The 12,142-nt window shown below is 59.7% G+C and overlaps 1 protein-coding gene across 1 annotated transcript in view; it reads right to left on the reverse strand.

Annotated features, from left to right (window-relative positions):
• The window catches only part of LOC149427194 (cytoplasmic dynein 1 light intermediate chain 2-like), a 41,772-nt gene extending 38,634 nt beyond the window's left edge, over nucleotides 1–3,138 (reverse strand). Inside the window, exon 1 of the mRNA XM_089668201.1 lies at nucleotides 2,889–3,138. Within this exon, the coding sequence (XP_089524327.1) occupies nucleotides 2,889–3,003 (115 nt within the window). The 5' untranslated portion in view covers nucleotides 3,004–3,138. The remainder of the gene's footprint in view (nucleotides 1–2,888) is intronic.
• Between the last annotated feature and the right edge of the window lie 9,004 nt (nucleotides 3,139–12,142).

Raw genomic sequence — 12,142 nt, forward strand, 5'->3', positions numbered from 1 at the left:
GTGTCCCTGCTGGAGCAATGAACGGGACCGCCGTGTCCCTGCTGGAGCAATGAACGGGACCGCCGTGTCCCTACTGGAGCAACGAATGGGACCGCCGTGTCCCTACTGGAGCAAAGAACGGGACCGCCGTGTCCCTGCTGGAGCAACGAACGGGACCGCCGTGTCCCTAGTGGAGCAATGAACGGGACCGCCGTGTCCCTAGTGGAGCAAAGAACGGGACCGCCGTGTCCCTAGTGGAGCAATGAACGGGACCGCCGTGTCCCTAGTGGAGCAAAGAACGGGACCGCCGTGTCCCTGCCGGAGCAATGAACGGGACCGCCGTGTCCCTACCGGAGCAATGAACGGGACCGCCGTGTCCCTACTGGAGCAATGAACGGGACCGCCGTGTCCCTACTGGAGCAATGAACGGGACCGCCGTGTCCCTACTGGAGCAATGAACGGGACCGCCGTGTCCCTACTGGAGCAATGAACGGGACCGCCGTGTCCCTACTGGAGCAATGAACAGGACCGCCGTGTCCCTAGTGGAGCAATGAACGGGACCGCCGTGTCCCTACTGGAGCAATGAACAGGACCGCCGTGTCCCTACTGGAGCAATGAACGGGACCGCCGTGTCCCTACTGGAGCAATGAACGGGACCGCCGTGTCCCTACTGGAGCAATGAACAGGACTGCCGTGTCCCTAGTGGAGCAATGAACGGGACCGCCGTGTCCCTACTGGAGCAATGAACAGGACCGCCGTGTCCCTACTGGAGCAATGAACGGGACCGCCGTGTCCCTACTGGAGCAATGAACGGGACCGCCGTGTCCCTACTGGAGCAATGAACAGGACCGCCGTGTCCCTAGTGGAGCAATGAACGGGACCGCCGTGTCCTTATGTACATTTTACTAACATGAGGGAATTTTAAAGCGGGTTAAAGGTTTTTTTTACCCAAATACATTACCTGCCCTGAGGTAACAAACGTTCCAGTTTCTGCTTCTTTAGGGTCGAAGGTCAAGGTTAAAAGGTAAGGATTTAAAAAAAAAATTGGTATCAATGTGTTTAGGGGAAAAACAAAACTATTGTTTCTGGGCCGCACTCCGGGAACAACCAACATCCACAGACAGGGGACACCAATATATGAGACTCATTCCATGCAAAGCAAGATAGTTCCAGCCGTGATTTGTCATCATTGTGATGATTATGGCTTACAGCTCATGAAAACCCCAAATCCACAATCTCAGAAAATGAGAATATTGTGAAAAGGTGGAATAATCTCGGCTCAAAGTGTCCCACTCTAATCAGCTCATTCAGCCATAACACCTGCAAAGGGTTCCTGAGCCTTTCAATGGTCTCTCAGTCTGGTTCAGTAGGAATCCCAATCATGGGAAAGACTGCTGACCTGACACCATCACTGACACCCTCCATAAGGAGGGAAAGACTGCTGACCTGACACCATCACTGACACCCTCCATAAGGAGGGAAAGACTCAAATGGGAATTGCAGAAGAAGTTGGATGTTCCCAAAGTGCTGTATCAAAGAACATTGATAGACAGGTATGTGGGAGGGAAAAGTGTGGAAGAAAAAGGTGCACAAGCAGCAGGGATGGCCGCAGCCTGGAGAGGATTGTCAGGAAAAGGTGCACAAGCAACAGGGATGACCGCAGCCTGGAGAGGATTGTCAGGAAAAGGTGCACAAGCAACAGGGATGACCGCAGCCTGGAGAGGATTGTCAGGGAAAGGTGCACAAGCAGCAGGGATGACTTTCCAGTTCATTTTTTCCTTCTCTTTTTCAGGAATATAAATAGGGACCTGTGCATTTCAGTGCGTTTTACCTCGCTCCAGTGCAGTTCTGTGCAGGAAATATGCCGCCTAATCTGCTTTTTTTTCTGCACCCCGAACGTGCTGGAATTGCAAGTACCGAAGTGAACCAGGACACTGACAACCAGGGCACCGACAACCAGGGCACCGACAACCAGGGCACCGACAACCAGGGCACCGACAACCAGGGCACCGACAACCAGGGCACCGACAACCAGGGCACCGACAACCAGGGCACCGACAACCAGGGCACCGACAACCAGGGCACCGGCTTTCTGTGCGTTTTGGATGTAGAAAAAAAAGCAACTGAAAGGCTAATTGAAGAAGCTGAAGTCAGAAGCTGATTGGCTGCCATACAGAGCCGCCCCAGACTCTGCACCCTTTTGTACATTCCCCCCCCCCACCTCATAGTGGTCTGCCTGGTCTCCCCCCTCCGGACCGCCTCCATCCAGGCTGTGACATCAGAGATGTCCACCACTCCTGACATCAGTCTGCCCTCGCAGCGTGGGACGGCAGGGAGTGAACTCTACAGAACATTCCGGCTGCCACGCAGAGCCGCCCCCCGATCCTGCACCCTCCTCTACACCCCCCCGTAGTGGTCTGCCTGGTCTCCCCCCTCCCGGCTGTGACATCAGTCTGCCCTCGCAGCGTGGGACAGCAGGGAGTGAACTCTCCAGAACATTCCGGCTGCCACGCAGAGCCGCCCCCCGATCCTGCACCCCCCCCGTCCCCCCCCCGTAGTGGTCTGCCTGGTCTCCCCCCTCCCGGCTGTGACATCAGTCTGCCCTCGCAGCGTGGGACGGCAGGGAGTGAACTCTCCAGAACATTCCGGCTGCCAAGTCCGGTGTCTCAGCAGAACACATCTGTGTGAAATATGAACCGGCAATTCCGGAAACATCTGTAATGAGGATTCCCCGGCCAGGACTGAAGAATCCCACAACCCCCCCCCCCCCCCCCCAATGATGGGATGGAGAAGACGTGGACACATTGGAGGGAAGCCATCGCTACGACTTTATGACAGGAATTATTATAGAATGGTGACACCAGTGATGAGGACGTGTCCTCGGTGTCACCCATCCTCAGCACACTCACTCTTTTGCTCCATGTCTCTCAGCTCCTCCGGAGGGATCTTCAGCCGGTCTATGTGCTCCCGCAGAACACTGGCCCACTTCAACAATGACTCCATTATAGTCCACGGCCTGGACATGTCGGCCACAAACACCACCAGTGTGTCCCGCGCCGAGTCCACAGATACAGCAAACTTTAAAAGGCCTTTATGGTACAAGTCGCCGTCCAATATCCACACGTTGCACCGGGTGTGATCTGCAGGAGAAGCACAGAAATCATGTCAGTCTGGTGGGGTCACCGTCCGGGGAGGAGGCAGCCAGGCAAGACGCATTGTCCTAGAATGTGTTACCATACAGAACCAAGCAGATCTATACAACTCTGTGCGGTCAGCCTTGCAGCTCAACAAATCCCAGGGAGACCAGAAACCGCCCCACCAGCCCTCCCACCGCCAGCAGGGCCGCCATCACGGGGGAGCTGGGCCGCCATCACAGGGGGGGGGGGGGGGTTGGGGGGCAGGGCCAGCATCACAGGGGGGGGGGGTTGGGGGGCAGGGCCGCCATCACGGGGGGGGGGCAGGGCCACCAGGGTGGGGGGTTGAAGGGCAGGGCCGCCATCACGGGGGGGGCAGGGCCAGCATCACGGGGGGGGTCAGGGATGCCATCACGGTGGGGGGGGCAGGGCAGCCATCACCGGGGGGGGGGCAAGTCCGCCATCTGAGGGGGGCAGAGCCGCCATCACGGGGGTAGGGGGGGCAGGGCCGCCATCGCGGGGGGGGGGCAGGGCCGCCATCAGCGGGAGGGCAGGGCCGCCATCACAGGGGGGGGGCAGGGCCGCCATCACAGGGGGGGGGCAGGGCCGCCATCACAGGGGGGGGGCAGGGCCGCCATCACAGGGGGGGGGCAGGGCCGCCATCACAGGGGGGGGCAGGGCCGCCATCACAGGGGGGGGGGCAGGGCCGCCATCACAGGGGGGGGGCAGGGCCACCATCACAGGGGGGGGGCAGGGCCGCCATCACAGGGGGGGGCAGGGCCACCATCACAGAGGGGGGCAGGGCCGCCATCACAGGGGGGGGCAGGGCCACCATCACAGGGGGGGGCAGGGCCACCATCACAGGGGGGGGCAGGGCCACCATCACAGGGGGGGCAGGGCCGCCATCACGGGGGGGCAGTCCACACACAAGTACGGGGCCTTGGCTACCTGAGGGACCCAGACCACAGGCCCCAACCAGACCACTTCTACCTGTTGTCCTGTGACAGGGCCCTGATTGGTTACAGCACATATGGATGTAATCACACGCACAGGGGACACCTTACATATGAAAACATTGATTGCAATACACGCTACATATCAGTGCACACGCCAAGTGAGCGCAATGATTCTAGCACCAGACCTCCTCCGTCACGCGGACCTGATGACCTAGAAGGACTTGAAGCGTCGCCTATAGAAGATATCGGGGACTGAGGTTTGTCGCCATGTCAGGGTTGTGCGCAGATCACGGCTCGGCTTGTTGGCAGCATTTACTGGCTGCAACCGAATCTTTCATATTTTACCAAAAAATGAGCCATTTACTGCGTTTGCCCTAAAATTATCTTTAGTGTTTGTTTACTGATATATTTTGGTTTCCTAGACCAGCGTTTCTCAAGCTTTTTTCGGTCAAGGCGCCCTATATGGACAGTCCCGGGGCCCCCTCTAAAATGATGGGCAGTCCCGAGGCCCCCTCTAAAATGATGGGCAGTCCCGAGGCCCCCCCATTCTAAAATGTGAGAAACTATTCTAATAGTTGTATATAATGCAGCGACACCCCCACATGGAGGACCCCCAACACTGGAGGGATCTATTCTTCCAAAGCAAATACACTTTGGCACACTGGTACTGACTAGTATTCCCATGTTTCTCCTCTCCCTCAGTTTTTCTCCATCACTGAGCTAATGTGACCCCAGCACTGATGGAGAGGGGCGGGGGAGGGGTAAACTAGGATGCTGTGCAGGCAGCTGACATCTTCTTATCAACTGATGTCATTGGTTGTCAGGACGCCAGCAGCTAGAAGGCAGTAATGGCGCCCAATGGAAACCTGCGGCTTTGTGTAACTAAAGGGCCGGCTTGTTCCACCCGCTGACTGTATACAAGTTTTGGGCAATTCATAGACAGTTTGCAAAGGCACCCCTGAAGAAACCTCAGGGCACCCCAAGGATCCCGGGCCCCCCTGAAGAAACCTCAAGGCACCCCAAGGATCCCGGGCCCCCCTGAAGAAACCTCAGGGCACCCCAAGGATCCCGGGCCCCCTGAAGAAACCTCAGGGCACCCCAAGGATCCCGGGCCCCCCTGAAGAAACCTCAAGGCACCCCAAGGATCCCGGGCCCCCCTGAAGAAACCTCAAGGCACCCCAAGGATCCCGGGCCCCCCTGAAGAAACCTCAGGGCACCCCAAGGATCCCGGGCCCCCCTGAAGAAACCTCAAGGCACCCCAAGGATCCCGGGCACCCCTGAAGAAACCTCAAGGCACCCCAAGGATCCCGGGCCCCCCTGAAGAAACCTCAGGGCACCCCAAGGATCCTGGGCACCCCTGAAGAAACCTCAAGGCACCCCAAGGATCCCGGGCCCCCCTGAAGAAACCTCAAGGCACCCCAAGGATCCCGGGCCCCCCTGAAGAAACCTCAGGGCACCCCAAGGATCCTGGGCACCCCTGAAGAAACCTCAAGGCACCCCAAGGATCCCGGGCCCCCCTGAAGAAACCTCAAGGCACCTCAAGGATCCCGGGCCCCCGGTTGAGAATGGCTGGCCTAGACATTTGCAGCAATGCTGTGTGACGTAACCTGGAACTACCACCATTTTATTCTCCAGGGTCTCTGCATTCAGAAACATCTATCATGTGTGGGGGTGTCATGCAATCTTCAGGCCTAAAATATTTTAAAAGTGTGCCCCCCCCTCAAAAAAACCCCAAAACCAGTTCTGGCCGTGAAAGGGTTAAATCTACCTTTAGAAAATACATAACTGCATCCCTCCTTATATTCCCCGAGTCTCTCCTCCCCCCGGAGACAGCGGTGCGCACAGATCCCCCTTCTCCCCCCGGAGACAGCGGTGCGCACAGATCCCCCTCCTCCCCCCGGAGACAGCGGTGCGCACAGATCCCCCTCCTCCCCCCGGAGACAGCGGTGCGCACAGATCCCCCTCCTCCCCCCGGAGGCAGCGGTGCGCACAGATCCCCCTCCTCCCCCAGAGGCAGCGGTGCGCACAGATCCCCCTCCTCCCCCCCGGAGGCAGCGGTGCGCACAGATCCCCCTCCTCCCCCCCGGAGACAGCGATGCGCACAGATCCCCCTCCTCCCTGAGACAGCGATGCGCACAGATCCCCCTCCTCCCCCCCGGAGGCAGCGGTGCGCACAGATCCCCCTCCTCCCCCCCGGAGGCAGCGATGCGCACAGATCCCCCTCCTCCCCCCCGGAGGCAGCGATGCGCACAGATCCCCCTCCTCCCCCCCGGAGGCAGCGCTGCGCACAGATCCTCCCCCCGGAGGCAGCGCTGCGCACAGATCCTCCCCCCGGAGGCAGCGCTGCGCACAGATCCTCCCCCCGGAGGCAGCGCTGCGCACAGATCCTCCCCCCGGAGGCAGCGCTGCGCACAGATCCTCCCCCCGGAGGCAGCGCTGCGCACAGATCCTCCCCCCGGAGGCAGCGCTGCGCACAGATCCTCCCCCCGGAGGCAGCGCTGCGCACAGATCCTCCCCCCGGAGGCAGCGCTGCGCACAGATCCTCCCCCCGGAGGCAGCGCTGCGCACAGATCCTCCCCCCGGAGGCAGCGCTGCGCACAGATCCTCCCCCCGGAGGCAGCGCTGCGCACAGATCCTCCCCCCGGAGGCAGCGATGCGCACAGATCCTCCCCCCGGAGGCAGCGATGCGCACAGATCCTCCCCCCGGAGGCAGCGATGCGCACAGATCCTCCCCCCGGAGGCAGCGATGCGCACAGATCCTCCCCCCGGAGGCAGCGATGCGCACAGATCCTCCCCCCGGAGGCAGCGATGCGCACAGATCCTCCCCCCGGAGGCAGCGATGCGCACAGATCCTCCCCCCGGAGGCAGCGATGCGCACAGATCCTCCCCCCGGAGGCAGCGATGCGCACAGATCCTCCCCCCGGAGGCAGCGATGCGCACAGATCCTCCCCCCGGAGGCAGCGATGCGCACAGATCCTCCCCCCGGAGGCAGCGATGCGCACAGATCCTCCCCCCGGAGGCAGCGATGCGCACAGATCCTCCCCCCGGAGGCAGCGATGCGCACAGATCCTCCCCCCGGAGGCAGCGATGCGCACAGATCCTCCCCCGGAGGCAGCGATGCGCACAGATCCTCCCCCCGGAGGCAGCGATGCGCACAGATCCTCCCCCCGGAGGCAGCGATGCGCACAGATCCTCCCCCCGGAGGCAGCGATGCGCACAGATCCTCCCCCCGGAGGCAGCGATGCGCACAGATCCTCCCCCCGGAGGCAGCGATGCGCACAGATCCTCCTCCCGGAGGCAGCGATGCGCACAGATCCCCCTCCTCCTCCCGGAGGCAGCGCTGCGCACAGATCCCCCTCCTCCTCCCGGAGGCAGCGATGCGCACAGATCCCCCTCCTCCTCCCGGAGGCAGCCATGCGCACAGATCCTCCTCCTCCTCCTGGAGGCAGCGATGCGCACAGATCCTCCTCCTCCCGGAGACAGCGATGCGCACAGATCCCCCTCCTCCCCCCGGAGACAGCGATGCGCACAGATCCTCCTCCTCCGGAGACAGCGATGCGCACAGATCCCCCTCCTCCTCCCGGAGACAGCGATGCGCACAGATCCTCCTCCTCCCGGAGACAGCGATGCGCACAGATCCTCCTCCTCCCGGAGACAGCGATGCGCACAGATCCCCCTCCTCCTCCCGGAGACAGCGATGCGCACAGATCCCCCTCCTCCCCCGGAGGCAGCGGTGCGCACAGATCCTCCCCCCGGAGGCAGCGGTGCGCACAGATCCTCCTCCTCCCGGAGACAGCGATGCGCACAGATCCTCCTCCTCCCGGAGACAGCGATGCGCACAGATCCTCCTCCTCCCGGAGACAGCGATGCGCACAGATCCTCCTCCTCCCGGAGACAGCGATGCGCACAGATCCCCCTCCTCCTCCCGGAGACAGCGATGCGCACAGATCCCCCTCCTCCTCCCGGAGACAGCGATGCGCACAGATCCTCCTCGTCTCTCATGTTTGCGCAGCGCCTGGCACATGCCGGATCCACCAATAATGGGCTCATTGTGTTTGGACAATAATCGGTGTAATTCGTCACACAGCTGCTGCTTGGCGCCGTCGGGGGCCAGAAATAGTTGGCTCAGGAGAGGCGCCGCGTGCTGCAGATAGTCCTGAAATAGCAGCCATTACTGTCAGGTTCTGGAAATGTCTACAAGCCGAAGATTCACAGATCGAAGCCCAGTGACACCACAAGCCGAAGATTCACAGATCGCAGCCCAGTGACACCACAAGCCGAAGATTCACAGATCGAAGCCCAGTGACACCACAAGCCGAAGATTCACAGATCGAAGCCCAGTGACACCACAAGCCGAAGATTCACAGATCGAAGCCCAGTGACACCACAAGCCGAAGATTCACAGATCGAAGCCCAGTGACACCACAAGCCGAAGATTCACAGATCGCAGCCCAGTGACACCACAAGCCGAAGATTCACAGATCGAAGCCCAGTGACACCACAAGCCGAAGATTCACAGATCGAAGCCCAGTGACACCACAAGCCGAAGATTCACAGATCGAAGCCCAGTGACACCACAAGCCGAAGATTCACAGATCGCAGCCCAGTGACACCACAAGCCGAAGATTCACAGATCGAAGCCCAGTGACACCACAAGCCGAAGATTCACAGATCGAAGCCCAGTGACACCACAAGCCGAAGATTCACAGATCGCAGCCCAGTGACACCACAAGCCGAAGATTCACAGATCGCAGCCCAGTGACACCACAAGCCGAAGATTCACAGATCGAAGCCCAGTGACACCACAAGCCGAAGATTCACAGATCGAAGCCCAGTGACACCACAAGCCGAAGATTCACAGATCGAAGCCCAGTGACACCACAAGCCGAAGATTCACAGATCGAAGCCCAGTGACACCACAAGCCGAAGATTCACAGATCGAAGCCCAGTGACACCACAAGCCGAAGATTCACAGATCGAAGCCCAGTGACACCACAAGCCGAAGATTCACAGATCGCAGCCCAGTGACACCACAAGCCGAAGATTCACAGATTGCAGCCCAGTGACACCACAAGCCGAAGATTCACAGATCGCAGCCCAGTGACACCAGAAAATGGCGGCTGAACATCCCTCGTGATCCTGGTGACGGGAAATCTACTGACAGCAGGACACCACCACCACGACATAGGGCGTTCCGTGTCACCTGTCTGCAGCCTGGAACTCCTGACACGGAGGCCGCAGATTACTCCTGGCGTGGCTCATAAATCTTTGTTTGAACTAGTCCAGCCGTCGCAGCCACACCCCAGCCGACAATGTGTCATCCCCCCCCCCCCCCCCCCCCGGGTGCAACCGGCAAGCCTCTCCGTGCACGCTGCGTCCCTGTGCTATCCATCGGGGGGGGGGGGGGGGGGATGTACTAAACCTGGAGGGGGCAGAATCTGGGGCAGCTCTGCATGGGAGCCAATCAGCTTCCAGGATTCACTTGCAAAGCTCCATGGAACAAGCTGAAGGTGGAAGCTGATTGGCTGCCAGGCAGAAATGCTCCGGATTCTGAGTGCTCCAGGTTTAGTGAATCTCGCCAGTTGGATCACCAGGAACACCCCCCCCCCCATAGTAGGCACACAATGGATCGCCAGGAACACCCCCCCCCCCATAGTAGGGACACAATGGATCACCAGGAACACCCCCCCCCCCCCATAGTAGGCACACAATGGATCACCAGGAACACCCCCCCCCCCCCCATAGGCACACAATGGATCACCAGGAACACCCCCCCCCATAGTAGGGACACAATGGATCACCAGGAACACCCCCCCCCCCCCATAGGCACACAATGGATCACCAGGAACACCCCCCCCCCCCCATAGGCACACAATGGATCACCAGGAACACCCCCCCCCCCATAGTAGGGACACAATGGATCACCAGGAACACCCCCCCCCCATAGGCACACAATGGATCACCAGGAACACCCCCCCCCCATAGTAGGGACACAATGGATCACCAGGAACACCCCCCCCCATAGGCACACAATGGATCACCAGGAACACCCCCCCCCCATAGTAGGGACACAATGGATCACCAGGAACACCCCCCCCCCCATAGGCACACAATGGATCACCAGGAACACCCCCCCCCCATAGGCACACAATGGATCACCAGGAACACCCCCCCCCCATAGGCACACAATGGATCACCAGGAACACCCCCCCCCCATAGTAGGGACACAATGGATCACCAGGAACACCCCCCCCCCCATAGGCACACAATGGATCACCAGGAACACCCCCCCCCCCATAGGCACACAATGGATCACCAGGAACACCCCCCCCCCCCCATTAGCACACAATGGATCACCAGGAACACCCCCCCCCCCCCATTGGCACACAATGGATCACCAGGAACACCCCCCCCCCATTAGCACACAATGGATCGCCCTGCAGTGGGAGGAGAATGGAGGACAGACATTGTAGCGGCTCATTCTATGTATTAAGGTAAACCCTTCTGTGTGCGTCCCCCCAATCTACCTGTCCCGGGACTAAATCGGGGCCCCAATCTACCTGTCCCGGGACTAAATCGGGGCCCCGACCTACCTGTCCCGGGACTAAATCGGGGCCCCGACCTACCTGTCCCGGGACTAAATCGGGGCCCCGACCTACCTGTCCCGGGACTAAATCGGGGCCCCGACCTACCTGTCCCGGGACTAAATCGGGGCCCCGACCTACCTGTCCCGGGACTAAATCGGGGCCCCGACCTACCTGTCCCGGGACTAAATCGGGGCCCCGACCTACCTGTCCCGGCCTTTTAAAAACAAAAGAAGTTTTATGGCGACTTAAACAGCGCAATGGTAACAATATTACACGTTTATCTCCTCCTCCCCTCCCCCGCCTCTCCAGCACCACCCGGGGACTAGGGAGGGGGGGGGAGACCTTGCAGCGTGATGAACAATTGGCTGCTTGTCAGGAAAGGGGCGGGGTCCACGGCTTATCCTTTAACCCTTTCCCTGCCAGAGCCATTTTTGCGTTTCTTTGCGAACATTTCACAAATCATTTTAGGCCGGAAGATGACAAACCCCCCAAACATGAGATCTTTCTGAAATCAGAGCCCCCGGAGAATAACACGGCGCTAGTTCCAATTTTTATGTCGCAGAATTTTACCGCAAAATTTTAGTAAGAAATACAAATAAGTTAATTTTAGGGCACAAAAAAAACAATAAATTCCCCCCCATTGTCCTGGAAAACATAACGGATTCCGTTGTAGCGAGTAAATAGATCCCCAACGTGTCAGACCGGAAATCTGTGCGCGAGGAACGGCGAGGAATGACGAGGAACGGCGAGGAATGGTGAGGGACGGCGAGGAATGGTGAGGAACGGCGAGGAACGGCGAGGAATGGTGAGGAACGGCGAGGAATGACGAGGAATGGTGAGGAACGGCGAGGAATGACGAGGAATGGTGAGGAACGGCGAGGAATGACGAGGAATGGTGAGGAACGGCGAGGAATGACGAGGAATGGTGAGGAACGGCGAGGAATGACGAGGAACGGCGAGGAATGGTGAGGAACGGCGAGGAATGGTGAGGAACGGCGAGGAACGGCGAGGAATGGTGAGGAACGGCGAGGAATGGCGGAGGAACGGCGAGGAACTTCAGCCCCCGAATTATCTGTAGGGGACACATCTATAGCCCCTCATCGGTCACCAGTATAGTGTATGGAGGAAGTATCGCTCTTACCCTGGCGTGTGCGGTGATACGTGACGTGTGGCCTGTCGTGTGCGGTGATACGTGACGTGTGGCCTGTCGTGTGCGGTGATACGTGACGTGTGGCCTGGCGTGTGCGGTGATATGTGACGTGTGTCGTGGCGTGTGCGGTGATATGTGACGTGTGGCCTGGCGTGTGCGGTGATATGTGACGTGTGGCCTGGCGTGTGCGGTGATACGTGACGTGTGGCCTGGCGTGTGCGGTGATATGTGACGTGTGGCCTGGCGTGTGCGGTGATATGTGACGTGTGTCGTGGCGTGTGCGGTGATATGTGACGTATGTCGTGGCGTGTGCGGTGATATGTGACGTATGTCGTG

Source organism: Staurois parvus, unplaced genomic scaffold (assembly GCF_062004578.1).
Source record: "Staurois parvus isolate SC_StPar_1 unplaced genomic scaffold, SC_StPar_1.0 ptg003953l, whole genome shotgun sequence".
NCBI classification, from domain to species: Eukaryota; Metazoa; Chordata; class Amphibia; order Anura; family Ranidae; genus Staurois; species Staurois parvus.